Source organism: Eleginops maclovinus, chromosome 4, assembly GCF_036324505.1.
Source record: "Eleginops maclovinus isolate JMC-PN-2008 ecotype Puerto Natales chromosome 4, JC_Emac_rtc_rv5, whole genome shotgun sequence".
NCBI classification, from domain to species: domain Eukaryota; kingdom Metazoa; phylum Chordata; class Actinopteri; order Perciformes; family Eleginopidae; genus Eleginops; species Eleginops maclovinus.
In genome coordinates this window covers 24,243,263-24,270,757 of record NC_086352.1, presented here as the reverse complement: position 1 = coordinate 24,270,757, position 27,495 = coordinate 24,243,263, and the positions used below count along the sequence as shown (strand labels likewise).

General features: G+C 38.3%; 2 protein-coding genes across 2 annotated transcripts in view; one reads left to right on the top strand and one right to left on the bottom strand.

Moving 5' to 3' along the window:
* The window catches only part of LOC134863314 (A disintegrin and metalloproteinase with thrombospondin motifs 7), a 68,391-nt gene extending 46,161 nt beyond the window's left edge, over positions 1 to 22,230 (bottom strand). Inside the window, exons 1-8 of the mRNA XM_063881766.1 lie at positions 21,888 to 22,230; positions 18,660 to 19,027; positions 12,483 to 12,666; positions 11,464 to 11,663; positions 9,923 to 10,006; positions 9,173 to 9,297; positions 8,076 to 8,225; positions 5,918 to 6,061 (exon numbers count right to left, since the gene is read on the bottom strand). Of these exons, the coding sequence (XP_063737836.1) occupies positions 5,918 to 6,061; positions 8,076 to 8,225; positions 9,173 to 9,297; positions 9,923 to 10,006; positions 11,464 to 11,663; positions 12,483 to 12,666; positions 18,660 to 19,027; positions 21,888 to 22,008 (1,376 nt within the window). The 5' untranslated portion in view covers positions 22,009 to 22,230. The remainder of the gene's footprint in view (positions 1 to 5,917; positions 6,062 to 8,075; positions 8,226 to 9,172; positions 9,298 to 9,922; positions 10,007 to 11,463; positions 11,664 to 12,482; positions 12,667 to 18,659; positions 19,028 to 21,887) is intronic.
* Positions 22,231 to 23,653: 1,423 nt separating this feature from the next.
* On the top strand, positions 23,654 to 24,815 carry LOC134863315 (relaxin-3 receptor 1-like). Its single transcript, XM_063881767.1, has one exon. It carries the CDS (start codon positions 23,685 to 23,687, stop codon positions 24,813 to 24,815), a length of 1,131 nt encoding a protein of 376 aa, XP_063737837.1. The 5' UTR covers positions 23,654 to 23,684.
* The last annotated feature ends 2,680 nt before the right edge of the window (positions 24,816 to 27,495 follow it).

Here is a 27,495-nt window from a genome sequence, read left to right as displayed (position 1 = left end):
GGGGGTAAATTGTCTCTTTGTTGATACTTTGATCCACAGTATTCATCTGTGTATCAATCTCACTCCATGTAGGAGGTGTATTGTATATCTGTTATGCTCAAAATCTCATAAATAAATCATACAAAAAAAAATCATTTCATGTTTCAAATAACTTGACATTAAATTAAAGGAATTGAGTGAAATGGCTAATGAGGATACTGTGATTTAACGCGTAGATAAGGGCAGGGCTATTTGTGTGAAGGATGCAGATAAATTCATTAATAGTTGAACAATGACCCTAGTATCTATCGTCAACGGGAAGTACGTGTCTATTACGAACGGGCTAGACCAACAAATTGTTTATCAAACATAATTTATTGTATTTTGAGCACCCTATCAGCCTTTATAGTTTACACTGCCTAAAATTACTGTCTAAACCTCCAGTATGTCCCATAGTAACTCAGACTAATTCAATGTTGCTACTCTGACAGAGTTTACTAACTTCTCTAATAAGTTGTATGTCAATACCTTACTAGCATACATCAGAGATTCTACAGATTTTATTTATAAAGTTTCATGTCTTATTGAGTTGTCAGATGATGAACATTTATTGACCTTGGACATTGATGTGAGTCTTTAGAAATAGAACCAGTAAACAAACTGCAGTTCTGCCTAATTATGTAATCAGTGATTTAGCTACTCTGACCTTTTTCTAGATCCCATTTCTGGGACAAGCATAGGTTTCTGTTGATGCACATACTGTAATAAATCCAATCTAATGCTGTTTTTTCTAAAGAGCTCTGGTTTTGAACACTATCAGAAATACATATTTGCCAAAGAATTCGACATATTATGGGATATACTGAAGGAATGGTTCACTTTCTCGATATACTGTATGGGTCATACTGGGTCAATGGCACATTATCCAATACTTTACAATATAAGCAAATGGAAGAAACATATTTTTTGTGGGCAGGCTCTTTTTATTAAATGAAACCCTGTAGGTCTTTGAGCCAATACTTTAGTGTATGCAATACCATAGATGTTTTATGGAAAAAGCTGACAACGTGACAGCCAGATTTGTGAAATGAATATTTTCATGGGGGCTTATGAGATTGCACAGTCAAAAAGCTTGGTGAAAAAAAGTAAGAATCAATGAATGATTAAACTTTTTTTTCTCTATTTTTGTCAACCTTGTTTTGAAATGTTTGAATGACTCCTTAATGGTACCCTGTATGTTATACTCACCATAAATCATTGTTTTGTGATATATTGTTATAACGTTGTCTTGTTGTCTTGGCCTATTTATTCAGTTATTTTCTTTTATCAATTATCCTATTTTTTCTTAGAAAAAAGATAACGGATAAATGTCATCTTCACTCTATGAATAGATTCTTTTTAATTATTGAGTCATAAACAGTCATTCCTAGCCTGCAGGATAAAACGTGAGATATTATAGAGCCCGAGTCCTTTCACACTGGAGTTGCAGTTTGTGTTGGCAAGTTGCACCTCGATCCTCATTGCATGTGCAATAAATGGAGGATCTCAAAAAACATTGTGACATGAATAAATAAACACTTTGACAGTGACGGTGTTTGTTAACCTAGAACCAAATTAAAATGAACAGTAATTAAAACCTGCAAATTAAACCATGTGTAACGTGTGGATATACTTGTATTTATTGTTTTATATAACCAGACTCTTAGCTATCATCACAGTGTGGCAAGTATTATCATTAAGTCCATATATTCAGTATCATACTCTTCATACCAGTCAGTTTTACCAGTTTGAGTATTAATAGGATGACATGATGAGACTTAGTCAGTGCACTTTGTGCCACACTTACAGCTACTACAGGTGAACGGCACAGTCTGGTGTATGTCCATCTCTCTTTTGCTATGGACTTATCTGCCAGGTAATTTATGTCTTGGGCTCCATAGAATTCAGCCATTAGTACTGCAGCATAGTTGAACTGAAAATAGTTTTACTGTCAGTGGAAACACAGTCTGGAAATGGTTATGACATTAGCATTGGGAGCAAAAAAAGGGGTCATGTCATTACCTTAATGACTTCCCAAGGAGGGAATACAGGAAAAAGGTAGGTTCTTGGTTGACCGTCTCATTATAGCTTGCCATTTCCATAGGCAATGAAACAAAGGTCTGTCAGTCACAATAATTAGTATTTTGTTTAAATATATTATAAATATTAACACCATACTGTATTATTTCAAGGATACAGCCAGGTTATCACAATGAAAATAACTAATTAGAAATGTAATCATATATTATGCATATTTTACATATAAATAACCAACATGAGTTGGCATCTTATAACGTTCTTCTAAGTGGCTGCGTTGCCAATCACTATACAGGTAAAGATGATCAGCTCTTTTAACATACACACCACAAAATACACTACTATGGCAATAAGAAGAAGGAATAGCATAACAACTATAAGATTTAACACAAACAAAACTATTTGAAGCAATTATAGCAAATGTGTTACAATGTCAAACCTTTCTGGTTATCTCTTTTTTTGAGGACGTCACTACAAAATGAGCCCCTACCCAAATTTCCATAATGAGCGATCTCATTGGAATGTAATGATCCTGTGGTAAAAATATAAACTTTCTGATATGAATGAGCATTACTTTCACGTAAAGCCAAGCAAATATGAAGCTGCCCTGGCAATTATGCAAGAGGCAGATTCCTTTGTCCAAGAAGTCACTTTGCTTTTGCACCAATACATTTAAAATATGCTAAGGGATGTTGTTCCTTTAGAAAAACCCAGCTACTTTACACAGTAATGAAGCACCATCTTCCGCCAGAAGCTGCAATTAAAACAGGGGGCTGAGTCGCCGCTAACAAGACATAAATAACCTGCACAGGTGCTGTTCTATTATTATGCGTTTACAGTAGCGATAAAAATGTTATTTTTGATGAACATTAAGTGCATTTTCTCATGCTTTTCTTAACCCATCGAAGTGGAAAGACTTCCATATGTGAGATTTAACACAAAAACATCATGTTGTGATTACTGTGAATCTTTGTAACAAGGCCAACTGGAAGAAGTCACAACGTCAAAGAAAACGTTCTGCTGTAATTGTTTTCGCACAATTTGAAGGCAGCTAAGAGGGGTAGACTAACCTTCTTTTATCTCATGACAACAATATGGCCTTTGTACACATTCAGCAGACAAAGCAGTATTAGCATTGACTTGGAGTAGTGTATAAAAAAGAAATATCAGCCTCTTTAGCTGCTAAAAGCCCCACTGAGTTCACCAGCTGAACAATCACTGTGAGTATTTGTAGAATTGAGAGGAACTGCAGTTGGATGATTATTGTTCCTGCGTTTGTCTCTTTCAGCCATTGTTAATACAAATAATAATTAGAGCAGCTTTAAGCAGCGAGTATTGCATAAATAATATACCATGTAAAATGAGGAACAGAGTCCGACCAATGAAAACATTTTAATAATACTCTTCTGTTTCTGTTAACCTCAGACATATCTAGATATGTATTAGATTTAAAGAAATGGAGGGTGATTGTTTGGCATTTAACAACAATATCACTTATTTGTGATGACTTCACACTAGTAATTGAACTGCAGCAATTAAAATGTTCTCCATGAGTGCCTCCAGACTTAAATGCAGCTCAGAGGGTACATTAGGTCTAGACAGTTTCCCTGGAAAAGTTTATAACCATTAATTAACTGTGACCTGAATCCATTCATCTCAAAAGTAATTTGTTATCAATAATTATTAGCCCTGATGAAATATGCTCTGTTACAGTGTGTGCAATACCCCCAGTCTGTGTGAGTAAAAAATGCTCCTGCAACTTTCAGAAATGATTCTCTGGACAATAAAGGGTGTCTTGTGTTTTTTATAAGTAGCCCATCTATGTGATAACATCTAAACCACTCCACTGAGTTTGACCCTCCAATTTCCACATAAAATAACACCTACGGACCTGACCTCTGAAGCAGTGTGAGCAGTGGAGGCCTGCGGGACAACCAAAGCCATATACAATAGAAGCCTTGTCCCACAGTCAGTGAAAGAGATGAAAGAGAGAAAATGAGTGGAGCGCTGCCGTTTAGCGCTATGAGAACAGAAGACAAATATCAGTAGTGGATTCAGATTAAGTGGTTTAGAAGAGGATGTCTAAATGAGCTGGTTTAAAGACAAGGACACACAAACTGGGAGGGAAGAATGTTTCATCTCTTTTCCTTTGAATGGTCATTTGTCTCATTCACAATACAAAAAGGCAAGTCTTTTTTTAAATGATAGAAAGCATTGTAAATCATTTTATCATAATGTCGAATAAGTTATTCAGGATTACAAACTAATTTACAAAAGCTATTTGTTGTCTAAATCTGCTGTGTCATTTCTGTTTAGGCAAAATTCACATTCAGTTTGTGACTGCAGCAGACTTATCAGCAGGAATAAACTCATACTGTACCGGTGCTATGAAACTTGACAAGAAAAATGTGTCAGCCTCTCTAGCAGTTCAGCGAATTCCTTTAAAAGAAACCTAACATGCGCGGGAAATAGTCGTTTAAGTGTAGACACAACTCTTTATTGTCTCCTCCTCTTTTTAATAACCATCTCCCAGACGCTCACACAACAATACAAACCAGTAGCTTTTGTGTAGCACCCTCACTCAAGTGCAAATATTGCCCTGCAGCCCTTTTTTTCTCCACAGTGAAGTCAAGGAGTTACAATGCTGTCAAGTAGCAGAACACCCACTGAATGAATTCCAGATGCTTGGAGCTGTTGAGAAACTGGGGCAACTGCATGTGGTGAAAGATCTCAGACATTCAAAACAGGTCTCGTTGGAGACACAACCACAGTGCAAGTCTTTGAAAGCAGCAGCTGAACAGCCCACTCTGCAGCAGAGAACTGTGCCTCTGGTCACCACATACACACCATGTGGAAAACAAAGATACATACTAAAGGAAGCTGGGACCATTTTCTCAACACAACTTCCCCAGCTTCCTGTTCCATCCAACATATTGTAAACCCCCCACCCCACATATTTAAGTTGAACTTAAACGCTGCTCCAAAAGGTTAAAGATTTCCATTATCTAAAAATCAAAAACTACTGCACGTCTCACACTTAAGAGGACAAATGTGGGAAAAGAAATGTACCAATCGACGTCGATGAAGCTTGACCTCTCCACAGACTAAAGGAGGATCACGTTCAGAGCACATTCAAAGACTCTCCCCTCCGCGGCAGACCACAAAATGACTTTGGGCAATCCTTTGTAGCTGTAGCCCTTAGGCTCCGCAATCAGGGATTCACTCCCACTTCAGAGCCTAATAAAGTGTATGTAATGTAATGTAACAACCTGCACCATATGTACTTACTTTGGCATTGCACTTGCACACAGTCTATGGTTAATATTTTATATATACTGTCATTTATATTTCATAACATACTATTTTTATTTAAATTCTTTCATTTGTATTGTTATTTATCTTTGTGTGAATCTCTGCAAACTTATTTTTGACGGTAAAATGATTCCTGTTGCTGCCTAAACACTGGGATTTCCCTACGGTGACTAATAAAGGTTTATCTTACCTTATAAGTAACCCTTCATACAGCAGAACCAAAGGAAACTGCTCGATAGGTTTGTATTTGAGAAATAATTAAAGAAATACGTTCCACTTGAGTTACTGTACTGTACTCTATAGGAGCCACCCTTTTTCTTTAGAAAGAGGAATCTGAAGGTCATGCAGAAATGTGTAGGACCTCAGGTAACACAGAAACTATATCTTTCCACACAGAGCTTACATAAATATCAACTGTATGCCTGCGATGGCCTTTGCAACCTTAACATAAATGCATTAAAGTTGTCTGCGATTAAAATGTTGAAAGAAACACACAATCTAAGTCAAACTTCAGACAGCAGTGTATTTATGCAGCATGGGTGTCACTCACTCTAGGAAGCGGGTGATATACTGGCGACTGCAGCGGGACCACCTGGGGAGGGAAGTGCCGTACAGGAGCTGTGGAGACATGACGAAAGGTCGTTTCCCAATGGGTTCACAGTCATTACCGTTGCCATCATGCTGAATCCCAAAGCTGTGACATAAAAGCAAATCCAACAGAGAGGGTTATTACAGTTAGTAACTGCATCACATGTACTTCAAGGTCAGGCTACAACAAACAAATACTGTACATACGTCTTTCTGTGAACTGCATGTATTGACCATGCTAAGCTTACAACCCTTATCTATTGTCCTGCAGGTGTAGCAGTGCTGAGCAACAGAGGCATAACAAAAAGAACAATCTGTGCACAGCAGGGACAAAAGAAAACAAATGTAAATCTTTTTTAAATCAGGGTTTCAACAGATACACATTAGAGCCTTTGTATGCTCTGCTGTTCTGCTGCTGATTTTGATGCACACAAAATAATTGCTTATGATTGGATTTGAGCATGAACCAAACATAATGCAAAAATGAATATTAGTGTAAAATAAACATACATTCCCAAATTTTGTGTGAACATTTGATTCAATAACATGTTAACACTGTGCTTGTTTTCACCGCATTTGACATTGTTACATGCAATATGGTAACATTATCATGATCAATATTAGCTAACAACCATTACCTAAAATTACAAAGGTTGCAGATTGTATTGTCATTTGTACGCATAAAAGACTGTGCCAACTAAATAAAATGTATCATTAATCTCTTAAGCTTGTTAACAGCTAGTTAATAAGTCTTTACGTTTTGATGCTATGTGATTGAGTACTGTAATTCATACTATGTACACATGTAATTCTTCTGCGGTTTTGAATGCTGACAATGGGGACGCTCGAGTTTGGCTCAGTTCACATGGCTAATGCTTATGTTTGTCAGTCTTAATAATAGAACAATTGATAAATTATTATGAATGACTAATACATTGTGGTGAAAACCAGGAGTTATATGTCCAGACTTAGGACACCCATTTTATAACCAGGACATTCCTGGACAAATCTGAGTGTAAGGTCACAGTAGCTGAAAAAAACACAGTCTGTCAGTCCACTGTTGTAGGTTCAGTGAATCAATTTTCTCCAGTAGGAAGGACTGCTTGGTATTCACAACAGCCTCTTTTCTGTCCAGCATTCGACACGAATATCTCTGAACATGTACCCAGAACAGGATGCCAATCATACACGCGCATGAGTTGGAGAATAGGGTAAGGTACGTCAGGCTCTGCTGGGTCATAACAATCAAGACGAATATACAATAACCCGATGAACCACACACTGTTTCCATTGATTGACGTCAAATTGAATCAGTCTGAGAAGAATGGGCCTATGATTGCAAAGTGCATGTACAAATGGTAAGTGGATCGATGCAGTAAAGGAGGAAATGAGTGCAGATGTGATGAAAGATAATTGTCTCATTTCTCTGGACAATGGTTTGTCTGTTTGAATGTGCTAGTGTGTGTTATTCCTCACAATGATGGAATTATAATTATGAGTTTTCATTACTTTAATCCAAGCAGAATTGGTGGCCTACGGTGCAAGGGCAAGTTATATACTTGCAAATAAAATGAACCCATCAAAATAAATAATGAAAAACCATTAAATACTCTAATAGGTGATGATTTGTTATAAAGATTTTGAAACTCTCTGCTCCTAACCCCAGTTTTAAGGTTACAGTTGACTTTTGCTTGATGCATTGTTTTGTTCCTTTATGAAAAAGCTTTTGTCCTTTTTTGTTAACATGCTATTAGTCTTTCCTTTAATTATGAAGTCTGGTGCAGAGACATTAAAGGAAAAACATCCCTGTGCTGGATTCTCAGAAGTAGTACTTAAAAGGCTGAAATAATTGAGATAACATAGCAGCAATGAACAACAGAGCACCAGCATAATAAGCTAACTATTCTTCAGCTGATGAAATACTTTAACAACCTTAATTCAGCCCGCTTTTTTTCATGTCTGCCTGAAATAACGGATCTGTTGTTTTAAAAACTTTTGAGTAGTTTTTTATTTGCCGTGCCACATACAGTAGGGATTTGTTTCTTAGTTTTCCTCTGCTGATTACTTGACTAAATGAGCAAATGAAGCAGAACATTATTATGTGTGCAGTGAAACCTTACTTGTGTCCAAGCTCATGAGCGACGGTGAAGGCCAGAGGGAGGCCGGTGTCCTCACTGATGCTGCAGCTGCGATGCGACTGACACATCCCCGCCACATGGGACAGACCCAGTGTCTCACAGGGCATGTTGATGGATGCACAGATGTCCTTCCTGTGAACAGTGGAGTGTGTGAGATGGCATTTTCTTTAAAAGGCAAAATGAGGGAGGATGCATTGGAGATCGAAATTATAAGATGATTGAAAACAAATACTGATTTGGGAGGTGATAAACTACTGCAGAGTGTTGATGGGAAACAAAATACAAACAATCCCATCTGCTGCAGACTGTGAATATTACTGTTATTATTTGTATCAATGTCACAATGAGATTAATTGTAGCTACTTTTGAGTGTTAAAAATGTAATAAAATCTTTCTAAATGATGAAAAAAAAACACTGACAGTGTTTTGCAGAAACAAGAAACATTTTAAATAATTTCTTTAATTTTGAAAACCTGAATGCAAACAATAAAGACGGTTAAAAAAATAAAAACACAATTCAAATACTTAACACCAAAACTGAATTTCATCACATATTTTTAACAATTAATTTAATTTAACGTTAACATTTATGCTAGAAAGAACATTTATATTAAATGATTACATTTGATATTTATCTGAAGTTCATAGATACGCTAAATATTTAAAATATAAATGGGATGAACTCTCTTTTAAACACAGTTTGAAAGGTTTTACTGTACTAATGAGCCACATCGACCTTCATTGGTTCATTTTATATTAAATGCATGAGAGTGCAGTGTTTTCTTCTCTTTTTATTTCACTGCAGTTCCTCTATCGAGCATTTGAGACCCAAGTATCAATCTATTAACTCTGATCGCTGGTGATGTGACAAATGTTAGATGTCAAATGAAAAAGACAACAGTATGTGAATGTGTGATATAAGGCATGGAGCTTTCATTATTCTCTCATCAACCATCTAAATCAGTAAATCAATATCTGCTCCGGGAAGATATAAAACAGCTACGATTTTGACTCTCTTGGGAGACCATGGATTATGTGCAGTTGAGAGTTGACATTTGGTGCATTGAGTTTCTTTTCACCTTGTGAGCAGAACTGCTACATCGTGGTGGAGCGGGTGTTCCTCTCCTTTCATGTTTAGTTTCTTCTGCCACTTACAGAAGCTGTTCAAGCTGTTGTCAGCATGGTGTGTAATCTTTAAGTCATCCTGTTATCAACATGTCACATGGAGATGAAGGGAGGACAAATTAAAGTCAACAGGTTCAGAAATCACAATGCAAGGCCAAGAGAAAAATCAGTCTGACAGAAAATGCTATAAGATAATTGCTTTCGGTGCAGTAAAATCTCACCACCTCTGCGTTTAGCATTATAAGTACCCTTTAATTGAAATCTAGTTGGCCCCAATAACAGACATTCAGACAACTGATGAAGAAGAAAATGGTTTTGTTGAGCTCATTTGCTCAGTTTACATAAATCTCATTATCTGCTGCTGTGAAGGAAACATTACACAATACAGGAAACATTGACATCTGCTAACAATTGAATTCCGCATTGTGATGTATTTTCATCCACTTTGTATTTTTAAGCTTTTACTTAAAATTCAACTTTACAGTTTTTGGGGAATATCCTTGCTTACTGTCTTGCCATAAGTTAGAAGAGAAGATGGATACCACTCTCATGTCTGCACAATAAAATAAGTTTGAATCTAATCTCTAGCTTTATGTTTTTTTTAAGTAACCGCCCACTCACTATGCCATTAATGGAAAAAGCGTATTCCCTTTTTAAATTCTAAAATGACTTACATTTCATCATAAAAACAAAACAATGTTCACCTCATCCTGCTCCAGTAAGATGAGTCGAACAACCACAATGTTGATTGCGTTTCCAATATTGGGATCTCTGTACAGACCCGCCACCTGAAGGAGAAATACTGCATTCAACTTTTTTTTGCTTCTCATTCTTCACTTCCACAGAATAGGACAGATCAAAAGTATTCTATATGTATACAATATAAAGGCTGCTGATACGTACTTATTATAGCAAAAATGTAACTATGATTTTAGATAAAGGTGCATCCAAGTTGCTGTCGTAAATCATATGTGGAACAAACTTTGGTTTATAAGAAAAAACATTAACAAATATAACATTGAATAAAAGACACATAACTCCCTTGTACAAACACTTGACCCTCTGATATTAGGCGGAGTAAACAGTGAACAAGCTCAGACCTTAACACAGTGCATCTAAAGTAGCATTTCAACAATAATTCATCCTCTTAACATAAAAGCTCTTAAGCACTTCTCTCCACATGCTCTTAATAAGTAATTAAAGTCCGATTGCTTAGACCACAAGTCAAAAAATGTATGATTGAAGCAATTACATTACATTTTCTATAATTGTCACACTCAAGCTTATTGGAACTCAATTATAACATAATGGGTGTAAAAACCTTTAGCAATTCAATCCATCATTATCAGGGTGATGATCAGCTAAAATATCTTTAGTCAAGGACTGAAAAACTTGGATTTAATTGTTGTCTTGTCTAGTAGTATTCACATATATGTGTGGTACAAATATTGGAGTTGATTCAACTTTGCAACACATTTTAAAAGTAGTTTGCTTTCAGTCTATCTTTATCTACGTTTCTCTATTGTTTATCGTTTGAATAAAAATAGGGCTGCAGCTATTTAAAGCCACAATGTGCTGTTGATTTAACGTGTTTCCTCTCAAGCTGCATGCTCCACATGTATGCCCAGTCTCAAAGGGTAAGAAATGTTTTTTTGACTTTTACTGCATCTTTCTTTATGTCCATGTGATCTTTAGAGTCTATGTGCTTTGCTTGTTAACAAATGACTGTAATAAATATCCCTAAGGATAAACCATAAATAACCATAAGCAAACCATGTGAAAGGAAGTCTGGAGCTATTTTTGTGAAAGAGCTTTCAATAGGTTTCTGCTGAGATTGACTATCCTGCACACTGTACAGAAAGAACATAAATATATGCATGTCTGTGAAGTTGACAGCTTCGAGACTGCGTCCGTGATGAGACAATGGAGCAGCTGCTGGCCGCGGAAGAAGATGCCATTACTGATTGTTTGGGTAAGAAGTTGTTTCCCCTTGATCCTGTGCAAGATTGCTTTTCATAAAAATTAATCGTTTGAGGCTTTAATGTTCAAAGCTGGAGTGTGTATGAGAGGATGTGAGGAATAATGGCTGCTTCCTGTGTGTATTATTTATATATATATTATATATTATTATTTAGCACACCTCTCATCACTCTTCTCATATTATGCTCCCAACATGATTGTGTACATTGTCTTGGCATCAATTGAGTTGAAATCATTAAAAATATAATACTTAAAATATACCTACAATGTTCATGACAGCCAGGACGTAGCTTTCCACAGATTTACTCCCATGATGCTCCACCATTTTAGGGTCGGCCACCACCAGCGCTTCCACCCACTTCTGTTTGCTGACTGAGCGCTGACGAATTCTCCTCCTCCTCCTCTGGTGGCCGCTCTCCCACCGCTCTCGCTGCCTTTCAAAGTCTTCAAAACTTGGATGTGACGCTGGAGTTTGGAGCCAGATATAGACAATAAAAAAGTATCCTGTAAGTTTTAATGCATATACTTCTGTTTTTCTTGGAAGCAAAAACCTGCACATGACCTTTTTTATTCTTCCTCACCTTAATAATCTATTAAGTTGATATAAGATTGACAAGATAAATAATAAACATTGGAATAAATTTTACTCAAATGGTGTTAATGTCTTGAAGGAAAAACCTGAAAGAGTATACTTTTTAGTAGCAGGTTCATGGAATTAATCATATAATATAATATAAAATATAGCCTGATAACTAATAAGAAAAGACAAATGTAGGTTATCCTTTAATAACTGTCTGTAGCTTTAAAAACATTATGTTATTAAATGACGTGGTATACACACACATCCACATTGAATGAGTGACGGGGCAAAGGCTGTGCAAATCTCTTATAATGTACTCTTGAACTCAAAGAACATTTTTCTGATCTCATTGCAGGATTCTCAATTATCTTTCAGGCGCGGTCGAACCCACTCCGAATTGTAAGTAGCCGATTTATAAATTAGTTTTATGTTTTTCTTCTCCTGACCGCTGCAGATTATTAGCCAGTGCCAAGAACATTATTCATCAGTCCTATCCTCATCATTCAGTACATAGAGTGTGCAATCTGTGGAGAAGAGTTGGCATAATGAAGGCTTCTTATACTGAAGGATACTTATGGGCCATCTCACTGGATGGTATTAGTGAGTTTCAAGGAATGAATAACAAGTTTGAGATATTGTTAGGTTTGAATATGGTGTCACTTTGCAATGGATTACTTTAGCATGTGAGACGATAAATAACGTACCTTTGTTTCCACAGGTACCGTTGAAAGCTTGTTTCCCTGAGATGGGCTGTACCACTGGACTCCAGGAGGGGGGGGACGCATGGCGTTTGTAGATGGCATGGGCCTGAGGTGCTGACAAATCATCGCTTGACATCTCCAGAGGCTGAATAAAAAACTCTTCATCAGACAACCTGAACAGTCCTGTCTGAAGAAAAAGACGAGATGCAGGTCAGTTCTCTTCATCTGTTTTTACCGAGCCGTTCACCAAAAGATAGATTAATGTTTCTACAGCCCTTTCAATCAAAACCATTTACTGATTGACCATTTACTGTTTGAACATACATTTGACTTTTTTTTAGCAATACACATGCAACTAGTTGGCCGAAGTTTAAACATTATCTTACTGAAGATCTGCAAAGATTGGTGGATTACCTTACTTTGACCAAAGAAAATTAAGCTCTACGATAGTCCATTACTTAAAAGTAAAAGTGATATTTAAACAAATGCCCAAACACCTTGCGGATTCAGGTTCTTGAATGTTGGAAAGTGCTGCTTTAACTGCAGATATTGTAATATTGGACGGGACGCTTGTTCAGGCAAAACAAGACACTTGAAGATAGCGCCCAGTGCTCTAGAACATTGTGACGGGTGTTCTCACAGCTTTCTGATGTTTTAAACACAGGTAATGAATAATAAAAAATAAAATAAAAACAAGAATTAACCTCATATTGATAATAAAATTAAGTGTAATTTGAAGCTGTACAACAACTGTTTAAACCCCATATTGTAATATTTTTTACAGTTCAACATTCACACGTTTTTCCATTATGATAATGTGACAATGTGAATATGCTGTTGTGCAAAGAAATGTCTTGTTACTGGGGGTGACCAAACACTTGGTGAAAAGTTACATTTGATATATTTCTTTTTGTGGATTTACACTCAGGTGAAAAGCTTTACTATTATTGCATTACAGGCTGATCTGAAACCTCCGCATATAACATGCAAAAGTGGTTCTGATTTCTGTAGTTGCCATAGGCTAATGCAGATTCTGAAAAAAAACTATTTGAAATATAATATCCTAAGAGCAGCTGTTAGCAATATAAATACAACTCAAGTTTCTTATAACATTTTTTGTTGTTATCTTTAAAAGCACACTGATTTTGTTTTCATTACACAAAACCAAACCTAGGGAGCTTCGAGTCAAACAGTTCGTATGTCTTAAACTTGCTGTAGACATCCCGGGCGCGACCCACACAGGAGAAATATCACATGTCACATAAATTACTGCACCCTAAACCATGCTGGCACTGAGCCACAGCCAGATTCCAGTAGCCCCCCCAAAGCTTTTTCTGTTGACCATCTTCAACCTATATTTAATATCTGTCAACCTTCTGCTCCTGTTAACCCTCCTCAGCTGTCAAAGGGTCCCACTAAAGGTCATACCTGCTGCTTCGATTAACGTGTAATTCCACATGGGGAAAGTAGAGCCACATAGACAACAAAGCTAACCCAGCTGTTTGGACATTTTTGTCTCTTAGTATGACTCTGAACACTATCATCAGGGGCAGGACGCAGTGAAACTGAGGACAAATTAAATCAAATAAAGCAAATTTGTTTTCCTATTACATTCAATTGAAACAAAGCGGAAACAAGTTAAATCTATGTTATTTACTGAAGATGACTTGAGCTGTTAGCGTAAATACACAGGGGAAATGCAAACAAGACATCCACTGCTGTTATAAAGTAACCACTCCATACTGGGGAACATATATTGCTGTGAAGTACAGTATAGGGCTGAGTTGTTAAGACTGCTTTCCATTATGTACCCTCTGCTCTGTAAACAACTGTCATCCTTGCACTCTGTTTGTTTGTGTGCTGTGAGTCTGTCTCTGCAACACCATCAATAGCAGACCCTCTACACCATTTATTCTACCAGGGACTTATTGGTTTCTTATAGTGTTTTGTTTTTAGCCTGAGACAAACCTTGTAGGACTGAAGCATCCCACTGCCCCAAGGAATACATTATGATAAGGAATACACATATTTTAGGAGGAATAAATAGTATCAAGTGTATTTTTTTGTTGCAGCTTTAACACAGAGTTTTTTGTTGTGGTTGGGAACACAATACCACAACAAAAGTTTTAGCCTGATTTATTTTATAAAGAAATTGTCAAAAAGAGTTGCATTATCATGTAACATTTATTGTGCAGCAACAGGGTATGGTTTACTCTTGTATTTTGGATCTTGCTATACAATTTTTTGGGATGTAAAAATACCAAGCTGATATTTTATTTGGCCCTATAAGATGTCAGCTGGTTTTGTATGCTAATTATGTACATAAAGTCTGTGCATATTTGGATCAATAAGAGCTGTTATGCTTTGATTAAATGTTTTGGATGCTTGGGATGTAATGATTATACAAATTCCTTACTGATTTGACGAATTTCCATGTTTTACTGTGCAGCACATGCTTCCTATGATAACAGTTTTTAGATCCTGGGATTCCTTACCTCCTCAGTAATGGGTCACAGAAGGTTGTAATGGGAGGTGCTGCTCCACGCATACCAAATATTCAATACCGACAGGGTTGTGTATTATCTCTTATTACGCTTGTTTAGTTGTACACAGATATGTCAGACTCACTAATTACTAGCTATTGGCGCAAATAGGTATTTTCTAGACTTTCAACTGTTAAACTTGATGGGCGGGATGTTTATGCCACTGTTTATATGTTAATCAAGTTTGAATTTTTGTTGGAGCACTTAATCTAAGCAGGTCTAAAGCCATATTTACACATAAAGCAATCCTGCTTCAGAATATTCACACACACACACACACACACACACACACACACACACACACACACACACACACACACACACACACACACACACACACACACACACACACACACACACACACACACACACACACACACACACACACACACACACACACACACACACACACACACACACACACACACACACACACACACACACAGCCTACTTTAGCAGATGTCATGATCACACAACTGTCAGCTCATCAACAACCAAGTGCATTTCTTCAGCTTCATACAAAAAGGGTGCAGAAAGAAAAAAGACACATAGGGAATCTAGTACATGTAAAAACAGCACCAACGGCAAGACATAAAACCGTGAACACACAAGACACAAAGAAACCTAAAACTACATAGGCCTGTCTCTCCTCATCTGTCACAATTCATTTCTAGAAAGAAAATCTTCAGGACAATATTCCCTAATGTTAAGAAAAATCTATCAAAAGAGTCTTTTAATTCATAACCAGCTATAACCATAAATGAATCGAGCTGATCATGTGTTTACTGCAGACCACACTGAAGGAAAAAAGCCCAAACAAGAAGCTGGCTGCTGCACAGGCCTGGCAGAGCACCACCATTGTAGATACCATGTGTCTGCAGATGTGAGTGAGTTATAGACTTCAGGAAATGAAGTTCTGTAAAGGTTTTAATTCATTATCAAGTATATTGTGACAAATTGCCAGGGGATTCACATTATATAACTGATGAATTTTCCTGTTTCATTGAATTATAACAAATTATCATCTAAGTCTGTTTCTAGGAATTCAGATATAATCTTGTTTATTCAGAGAAACATAGCAAAAACAAAATTCAAGGGAATGCTTCACGCTTCAGCGATCTACAGGTATATGAATTACAGCAATGCGTCAAACACAGAGGAAAAGACTGTAAGCAAGTAAAGATGAATATGAAACATGCTGAAAACAAATAGATAATAATTTGACTTTGCACATGTTATGCGAGTAAGGAAATGTATTCAACATGCTCGTTGCAAGTTTTGACAAGAAACGTTGAATATAAATGTAACCTGTATTGGTTTACAAGAAAACCCTATGGGCATATTTAAGCCTTTCTACTCCATACAACAGCCAGCAACCCGAGCAAATCATCCAGCTGTAGCCTAATACATGCGGACAGCATGCAGAGATGGTCAAGTTGTTCGGTTTCTTTTCATTGTAACATCAAAGCTGGTGGACGTGTTATCTGGGTATAAACTGGTGCACGTTGCAATAATTCCAGCTTCTAAAAAGCAGCTTTCCTGTGGAGACTGTTTGGCTGACAGCAATTAAAATATACTAATAGCAGGATGTAGTGAGCAAAAACCTGTCGCTAAAATTTCTGTTGGTGGAAATGCTTTGTGAGAAGTTAACAAACTTATGCCAGCAACCAATATGAGCCAGATCATGGAAGAACATAGAATTGTCTCAACAGTGTTGAGCAGAGGAGTATCTTTGAACACATAGAGCCTGGAAGCAGAGCAGACAGTGCAGCAGGAGGTCTAGTCTGGTACTGGCAGCTGAGATGTAATATGTGACAGTGCAGTTGGCAACTAATCATCACAAAATGAATGGACTAAGAGTGAGAAAACAATCATCCCTGCCCTAAAGCTTGCAGGAAAACACAGAAAAAGCAGCATGAGTGCTCATCAAATGGGAATATTTAACTTCAATAGTCTATAACTTTTTAGAGGTCAACCCAATAAAGCTTCCTAAACATGCAGTTCAAATTGCAAGATTTGAAAGAGAGATCTGCAGATGGTTGATACTGCTCTACAGAAAGCACAGACGAAAACCTCAAAGTTCAGTCTCCTGTATATCTCTGAATCCATACCTAACGCTATTTTACATTTCCAATTCCACAAAGAGAACTTGCACAGGTGCACTATGGAGCACCCTTCTGAGTTAATAACATCAGAGGCTTGTTTACCGTTCTAGAGGATGGTTCTGATAAATGTCAAACAGCATTCACCCTCAAGGAATTATAATTAAAAAGCACCTTTCTTTTCATACTTGCTAAAGGCCGTGTTTGTTTACTTTAAAGTGGACTGTGCGAGTCTAGCATTCAATATATTCCTTACAGCGTTGGCTTTACACCTGAACATGGTCAAGCATACAGAATATAAACAGAGAACTATAGGGGGTGGTTTCTAATGGGGATTTGGTCCACTTGAAGCAAAATGTAATTTTCTAAATTCACATACCTAAATCAATGTGTCTTGTTATAAGGTGGTCAAGTCAAAAGATTTTGGCATTTTATTCTATATTGGACATATGATACCTAGACACAAGTACACACTACATGAACAATGGTTGTGATCCAAAAGTAAAAGTGATAATAAATTAATGAATCAGTCGCTGTGAGATGGTGACTGTGTTGGCTAAAGTACATGGAAATATCTTTGGCAGTTATAGACCAGACCTGATATGAAGAGATTTTCCTGCATCATGTGATAACTCTTTGAATAAAAGATTGTCTGCGATTAATTAAACATCTACTCATCCACTGGCAGTATAAGAATCATTTTCCTTAATGAGTCACATCTGCAATCACAGAGGCAACACTACATGAAAAGCTGGATGCACGTCTTTAAATATGAGTCAGCAGAATGCGGCTTATAGTTAGATTGCTGCTAAGATATTGCAAATGCACTGAAGGGGGTGTCACTTTGTTTTTCAGCCTCTACAATTTTGTGATGAAAATACTTCTATAGAATAACAGATGTACAGCTAACATTTCCTGTCAAGTCTAAAGGTGGTTTTCATTCATGCCTTTAGAGTGTCAAATAAGTGAATACAGTATATGCTCTAATGCTTGGGAACATGATGTTGAAAGGGGAATATAAGTGTGCATCTTCTGCCTGAAGCAAAGGACTTATATTCCAAGTCTGACTAACGAGTATTTATGATACATCTAATCGTTGTAGAACATCTATAAAGGGTGTGCCTGCCTGGTCTCAACATCCATTTGCAAAGTTAGATATTATTTCTTCACATTTATAGGGACAGTTTTGGATTGTTGAAGTGGGGTTGTTGCAGTACTTCATCAAGGAAAAGCTGTGGAAATATGTTATCTAGAGTACACACTATCAACGATATTGATTATTTTTTTTAGATGGCTTTAATACGTTTTGCTGCTCCCTGTTTCCACAGAAATACATTTAGCTACTATGCCATTACATCTGTCTGTTTCTTGGAACAGGGGGCGTACCGACTGCCATCAACTGAAAATACTACAATGGATAAGTACTTCATACAATCACACAATAAGCGATCCAAACTATCATTTAACTCAGCTTCAATAGAGCCTTTAGCTGCAGCTGACAGCTCTGAGACTCCCAAGCTTTTAAAGTTACTCACCAGTCCATCACAGGTACTTATGGCTGCGCTTCCTCTACCAACAGCCTCATCCCACACGTCACCTAAGAAATGGCACTGGGAGAATCCAGGTGGTTGAATCTTGGCCCCGTCCAGGCCACCATACCTCCTTTCAGTCAGGAACCCCGGGGCCAGCAGGTGTGGGTTGAGTGTGAGGTTAAAGTGCAAACTGTGGCCTCCATGCCACAACTGGTAGAAGACTTGATCTATGTCTGCTGGTCCCTCTGAGGCATCCCGGCGCTGTACACGGCTAGCATGGTGAGACAGGAAGTTGGACAGGAAGTGACCTCTGGCATCCACTCTAGTGGGGTGAACCACTTCATACTGCGGCAGATCCTTCAGCAATCTCTCTGTCAAAGCAATGGTGGGAAGGGAAGATGTAAGAGAAGATAGGAGAATGAATCATGTGAAAGACGGGGGTATTGAAATAATTGAAGCGGCTGTAAACAAAAGTGGGGAAGCTCTAAACAAACCCATATGGGTATGTCATCTGTCATTTTCATCTTTGAATACAGCTGCAGTGTATACAGTGCCTGAACCCTGAACACTGTCTACTATCATATTTTAATTTCTACTCCAATATATATTATGTTATAATAAGGTTATGGTGAAATGTATTTCTTTTCTAAAAATAAGTAGTTGAATCAGCATCATCGAAGGCTGCATTTGTAAGACCTCTGTTGTGAGCAAGATTAAATACAAAGTGTGGGCCATGTGTAGTAACCAATGTCTAAGTAAGACCAAATTTGGTGTCACAGTGGAAGCAACACAATTAGACTCTTTCTATAATGAAGAAACACAACATGCATTACAATTGTGGTTCATGGTTTATTTTACATGTTCATACAGCAGCAAAAAGCATGGCTGAAATCAAAAAGGTAACATTGCTAGCATTCCTTTGCTGAGGAGTTTGTTAGACTTAGAAAGTGGGGAAGATGTTTGGACATAAAATAGCAGCAACAGCTGCTAACACAACAAACTTTTTGCATCACGTTGAGTACAAAGAGAGCTACAAATGATGAAGAAAGGCGAACAGCTTATTTGAAACAGACGTTGTCAATTGCTGCAACTAATAATAAAGTCATTCTCTGTATTTTATCATATCTAGATAAATATTATTTTCAAAAGACTACCCCGCAAAATCCTCTTATTTTTTAGGGAATACAACAATCCCTAATTTCTATACAAAAACATATCAACAACAAATGTGGCCAATCCACATAAGCAAAACAAACTCATAATGATAACTCTGTCAGAGCAACAGCTGTTTCCGAATATATCTCATGTATTCCGTACAGCTCACAGTACAAATATCATCCTTGGACCATAATTCCCAGACTCACTGTGTTTGGCATATAAGCATATTATCTGTCAAGGTAGAGCTGCTGCTGAAGCCTCATTATGCCATCATTAACTTAATGTCATTCTAAGTTAATGAGTGGCAGAATGCAAACAATGATTTCTCAGAGCTTAGAGACGAGCTGAAACAAGTGCCTCTCTATCCAGCTTGGCATAGGATTATCTGCACAAATGTTTGATATTGAATGCATCAGTGCAGAGAAGATCTGAGTAAGATACTGTTGGCTACCAGCGGCTTGGAAGGTCTCACTGAATGGAGAGCAAGGAAAACCCTATGTTTAAAGTCTTTACCTATTATGAGGTAAACTTAATGTTTATTAACTTTTATTCCTCAATGACTATGGTATGTTGGCTACAGTGATGAAATGTTTTCATCAACTATAGCATTTTTGAGCAGATAACAGGACCTCTTTTTTCCGATAAAACGGAACAGTGCAAACTTACATAAAATAAAATAATGTTTAGTGGCTCAGGGGGTGGTTGTCTACCAGTACCAATCTGAGGGAAAGAGGTTTGATATCTATCCCCTGCAGGATAATCAACCCCATATGGCTCCTATAAGCATGGCCAGCAGTGTAGAGGTGCTTTGGAAGTTGTTCTTACTAACAGCGTCAGCTAAAATGTAATGTAGTGTACTAATTATTTAATAAACAAAAAAAAAGCAGTGCTAGTGCAGTCATTTTCATCATCATCATCATCATCATCATCATTATTTCGACCTATGCCCACTATCTTAATATGGCATTCTTTGGCTGGTCTACCAGTATAGTAGAATGATTGACTCAAACGGCATAGCTGTCTCTCAGAATGCATTTTTTGATGAAGGTCTAGATCCAAGGACTTATCTCCATCTGTAAAAATTCCATGTAGCTTCTTAATTAACAAAACACCCACAAGATATTACTTTTCATCAAGCATAGGTGCCCTTCAGTATATTTCAAAAAAACACCTGGAAAAAGCATGATTAGCTAGGCTTGGAGGTGACATTTAATGTGGGGTCCAGGACCAAAATTGAATTTTAAGTGGCTGCCAGGAGGTCTCCCCATAATGAGCCACACTGATCAGGTTCCAATTAACTCTTAATCTAGATGAGCGGTCACCTTTGGGTTCTTAGTAGTCTAAAAATAAACTTTGTGATCCATGTGCCAACATTTTTACCTGAAATCATTAATGTTCAGGACGTGCCTCCCCTTAGTGACACATCCTTGTCTATAAAGCTTAGTGGTGCTTGTTTTACTCTCAAGGGCTTCATTTGATGTATACAGGATGAGACACTCTCTTTGTGCTTGTTGTACCTGTTATCTCAGGAGAGTGGAGACTTCTAACACTCAAACCACAAACTAGGTATCCGGAGAGAGTGAGAGGATGAAAGTGCAAGGAGTGGAGGCGGGGAAGTGCTTCCCTCAAGAAGAGAGAGAGTGAATACTCTGATGTGATAATATCTACTGGGTCCGACAACTACAATATTTTTCAGAATGATGATACATCCTGTAGATTTCCAAACTGAAATTCTGTTTCCTGACCTTCACTAGGGATGTCAGAGGTCAGTGTCAGCTGAGCTCGGAGTATGTGTTTTGGCTCAAGGGCAGGGCCAATGTGGGGCTTAAACCTCTGATGATTCAATGGAAAGAAGTTCTCTCCAGCTAGCAGACCTAGCTGCAAAACCTTGGGTTTAATTGCTTTGGTCAGACTAAAGCTTTGTAAACACAAGCCACAGCTGGCCTCCCCTCCACACTGAGGGCTGCTGGCCTGACTCTAAGATGAATTAGATCCGTTTAGAACGAAATGTGAGCAAATAAAGCAGCCACTATATCAGAGGACGTGGCGATGTATTGTTTCAGGTTCACTAACCTGTTTTATCTGGTAATTCCAATGTGTTGCAGATTTCCAGAGCCGCCAGAAGAGCGATAAAGAGGTTAATGGCAGAGCCTCCTTGTCCAAAAGCGTGAAACCCGCAGTCCAAACGGTTCATTTTGTCAAGACGGCAGTTTGTATTTTGGTAACATTTAACGTCTTTCTGACACCGCGTCGATTGTCAATTCAAATGTTTTCCATGTGGGCTGGTTGCACTTTTCGCTTTGTTGCGAGCATGCAATTAAACTGTCACAGTCCCAACAAACTTCTCCACTTAAGGCCTGAACACGGGCTGTTCCTGTTGCATTCTCACTCTTTCTCGACTTTTCTGTGTGTCGGTGTTTATGTCTGCATGCGAGTAGCTGTCCCCTCTGTCCTCCATCAGTCTCCCACCAACAGCCAGCCCAGTGACAGCTTTAAACTGTTGTCTGCAAACTTTCGCAGAGCCACCCCCACAGATGGGTGGACTTAAGACAATGAGATATCTTTCTGTTGGGCTGGGGGCTTAAAGGGGAATGCTACTCCATGAAGTCCGATGTAGTGCTTCAAACTAATTGGCAGTTGCTGCTGAATTTGAGGTCTTTTGGGTTTTTAGTAGGTCACATGAGGACCAGGCTCGATATGGTTGCGTTCACTTGGACTCAGAGAAATGATGACAGATCAGGAACTTCAGTCTGTGCATTGTTACTAAACCTCTTTGAAGGAGTTTACGAGTTTCCCAATCTAAACTTAGCAATAGTATAAATACAATGGCTTACTTGAGCTAGAATAAAGCCTGTACTGAAAACATACTCATGGTCACTAAACTCCTCATCGTTATGTTACTTTGTTATTCAACTTCTGTAGTTTTGGCTTAGCACCCCCTCTAGTGGAGGAATGGAGGCACTGAGGGCAGTTAATGCAGGGACATTGCTTCTGCACATAAGGCACATGAAACTGTACTCAAGGTGAAATGTTTTAAGACTGATGCATTTATTGTAAAAGGAAATTATTTTAATGGATAACGTAAACGCACACTTATCTTGGCTCGTAACTGTTTTTCTTACCCTATTTTTTCCCCAAGGTAGCTACGATATATATAAAATGACAAACAGAAGACATTTCAACACATCTGATTAAATCTAAGTCTTAATTCCTATTTTTAAATGAATTGTTTGGATGAAAAAATGTAATTTCTTCATCGGCGCCGCACGGAGTAGCAGCCTGTTACAGCAGCTCCTACTCACCACTAAGTAGTCTCCTTTTATTTACTTTATTTAAGGTACTTTTTTTGTTCTTTTGTTCTATTTATTCCATATAGCTCTTTATTTTGTAAATTGTGTTTTGTTTTTTTTTCCTTTGTTTGTATATCTTGTATCTTGGTTAATATTAAGCTGTCTTTGGCTCTTTATTTGCTGTAACAAATGCACATTTCCCCTCTGCGGGACGAATAAAGGTATTCTGATTCTAATTCTGATTTTGATTACAATGAATTCCTTCACAGGCCTAATGAGCTGACATGCAGTTAGTCAAAACATAATATATGTTACATTCACGGTTGAATCTAACATATAGTGCTGTTATTGCAGCTGCATACATGATGATTGTGCTGGTCTCTATGACTGTGACCGACTGTTTCTCTCTCACATCTTATGCAACCAATCATGGCTCAGCAGAGGAGCGACACACCTGTATAAAAGCACTCACACATTCGGATGGGGATAAAGTGTTGAGACACTTTCGCATGGTGCTTCTATTCGTGTAGCCTGTGCAAGGAACCGAAAGTGGCTAAAGCCAACGTTTCCAACTTTAACGATGGATGACATATTTAACAACAGTGGTGAGCTGAACCGAAGTTCACCTGGTGGAGATACATTCAGTTTTGAAGACATCGATGTGAGCGCAGACGGCACTCCCATTCTGAGGATACTGATCTCCGTGGTGTACTCTGTAGTTTGTGCGGTTGGTTTGGTGGGAAATCTACTCGTATTTTTCCTCATGAGGGTAAGACAGGGTAGAAAGAAGTCCACTATCAATTTTTTTATCATCAACTTGGCAGTGACTGACTTCCAGTTCGTGCTCACTCTGCCCTTCTGGGCCGTGGACACTGCGCTGGACTTCAGCTGGCCGTTTGGAGACGCCATGTGCAAAATCATCCTCTCGGTCACCGTGATGAACATGTACGCCAGCGTGTTTTTCCTCACTGCCATGAGTGTGACCCGCTACCTGTCTGTTGCCTCTGCCCTGAAGAAAAAATCGTACAGGAGGTCACGGTGCGTCAAGTGGGTGTGCGCAGTGCTTTGGGTGGCAGCCACATTGGCCACTGCTCCGACAACTGTCTTCTCCACTGTGACTGTAGTGGCTGGAGAAAAACTCTGCCTCCTCAAGTTTCCGGAGGGGCACGACTGGCTTGCCCTCTATCACATCCAGAAAATACTGATAGCCTTCATCATCCCCATGCTCATAGTCTCTGTCAACTATATAATGCTCCTGCGCTTTGTAAGACGGAGGAGCATGGACAGCAGCAACCCGAAACGCAGCTCTAGGGTCACCAAAGCTGTTGCTGTAGTGGTTTTGTCTTTCTTTTTTTGCTGGATGCCAAACCACGCCATCACGTTCTGGGGTGTCTTGGTCAAATTTAACGCAGTCGACTGGGATAAGTCATATTACATGGTGCACACGTATGTGTTTCCTGTCACCGTGTGCTTTGCGCACGCAAACAGCTGCCTGAACCCGGTGCTTTACTGTCTGATGAGGCCAGAGATCAGGAAGATGCTCAGTGGGCTGTTTTGGAGAGTCCCCATTCCATCTACCAAGAGGGGCTGCGCGACGCGCTCTTTTACGCAGGGAGAAGTGCCTCTCCAGATTATGAACAATGGAGAGTGCACGCTGTCCATCATAGACCGTAAAGGCGTACCCAGCTCCAACATCACATACACCCGGTGAATACATTTGGTGAAAGATAAAACTCATACAGCTGTTCATTTGTTTCGCACCTGTTTCCACCTGTAGCTGTCATGAATTGTGCGTAAAGCTTTCACTTGTACTAATTTATTTTTAAAAACAGTGATGGTGGATGTTATAACGTGTTGGTCATGATGACATTTACTAAGTATGACACATTTGATTGTTGCGTTTTTTCCTACAACTTACAAAAAATGACTTGTTGATTCGGTTGACAAACTAGCCGAAGTACAATATATGTATCTTTCTTTTCTCTCCTTTGATCCCGCTACTGGCTCTGCCCGTTGTAAGATAACTGTCGTGTGTTTGCCTTCAGGCAGTGAAGAGCGACAAGGTGCAGGGCAACAAAGACCCGTAGACGGGGGCAAGCAACAGGAATGCAGCAGGAGACATCTAAGACATTGTCTCCCAGGGATTATAGCCTACTACCAAGAAGGACCTACAAAGACTGTGGAGAAAGCATAATCACAAGGTTGAGGTGTTCTCTAAGGCATATCTTTCAATACATTTTCTTTATGATGTTGTAGAAGATTGACATGTACATTTGGCTTATGTTATCTATTGTGTACATAAAAATGTCAACCTATACACGTCTAAAATGTGTTCAACCACCACTGCATGTACAAAAGAGTATGCATATTTATTGTATATTTTTTCAAATGCACTGTTTTTACTCAGAAAACTGTTTCTCACTCTCACTCTTTTGGCTTTCAACAATAATAAACACTTTTAAGTGACATGTGTGTGTTATTGAGACTGACAACTCAGCAGTGCACGCATAAAGGATAAGAGAGAATAAGGCACCCCTGTGGTAGGCACATAGTGGTTCAGTTGATTTGCATTAATGCAGTGTTGAACACACTCCTGGACTCCTCCTGGAGCCTGGCTACTGATGCTTAATTCCTATTCAGCACAAGCTCTTGTCAAAGACAAAGGATGTTTCAGGATGACCCAGGGGAGAGGATGCAGAGGGTCCAGATGCCACTTGGCATTTGGCAGTGGTGCATGTTCTCCTCAGGTGATTGCACAATCACTACACAGGAAAAACTAGGGGCGGAGGGAGTCTCCTGGATTCAGGCCTCTGCATCTGCTGCAGGGTTTGTGTGTTAATGAATGTCTGACTGTCACTATGTTGTTTACTCTTTGTGCCCCGAGGCCAATTTGGTTTGTGTAACATCACAATGATGCTGCAGGGATGGTGTACAGTGATGTGCACAACAGGTCCAAACAGACTTTTCCCTTAAAGCATCAAGTTTTGGGAAGCTGTATGGTCAGTCCATATTGTTAGCCTCTTATATAAGGGAAAAACAAAAGAAAAAAGGAACAAACCTTAGGAAGAGCTTACTTTATTCCAAAACAGACAGACTCACTGAACACTAAATACATTACTTTTATAGGCTTTATACCAGCAAAGCAATTTTAATAAAGCTGAAATAAGTCAAAATAATCTAACTGACAAATTTACTTGGGAAACAAGCAAGAGTGGATTCAAATCACAGGTTCATTCATTTCTGGTGTCTCAGAAAGATTTTGGAGCAGCCAAATAAGGTCATTGATACAACAATTTGAGAGCAAACAAAACAAGAAAACGTTAAGGTTCTGTATTACCTTCCACAAAATTGAACTTGGTAATAACTCTCCTATTACTGCACATTTTCAATTATACTACAAATTGTTCAAACTAATGAGTGAGTAATCATGCTGCAGTCAATACCAATCAGCCAACAGCAGCTTCTGTATAATGTATTACTCATTTGTTTCCAAATATTTCATTATGCTTTTACGCATTTCATCACTGAGCTGACAAATGTGAATACATTGTCCCTCAATGTATTCAGTTACAGTGTTTGTGTTTTATTTTAATCAATCATTTGAATTTGTTTTGATTTTTCAGACATATTTCATGTAGTAAGCAGATGTTTAAAGTACCGTTTATAAGTCATCTGGGCACAGAAAAAAATCAATACCCTTCCATATAATGTATGTCTATTTACTTTATTTATTTACATTACCTCACCTTTTTGTATCAGGCTAATTGACTGCTTGCTGTATACTGGGATGTATGGCTCATCTTTATGTTTGAATTTGTGGTTGCTTTCCCTCTTTGCCTTGCTGAATCTTAATACATTCAAAGCATCAACCAATAGTATTCCCCCCAGGGCTCAATATGTTTTCACCGCAGCACTGTCAGCGGCAGGTGGTTAGCATATGTCAGCTGACTGAATCAAACCTGCATCCCTGAACATAAATAACAGTTTACCTAAACAACAGCACCACGTGAGAGTTTGTTCATTTAAGGTTTATTGAAACTATGAGAACAACACTGAAAAACACATCTTAAGATGTTATTGGACTCAATGCAGTCCAAACAAAACCTCTAGGCGTTACCTTTTTTTTCTGAAGGCAAATTGTTCTATGCTATCCTGAAAATTAAACATTTAATTTTTAATTAGGACAGGAGCCATGTGGTAAACCTTTTAGTTTAATGCTTTACTAAAAACCTAGCTTGATGGTACATATTTTATAGTAAGATATTTGACATAAAAACATTAAATTGGCATGCATATCTTCTGTTATGATGCTACTGACATTGTACCATTAGGGAACTTAAATGTCAAAAACGATGTTGTACTTTCCAATCACGAATGTCATTAGGATCCAT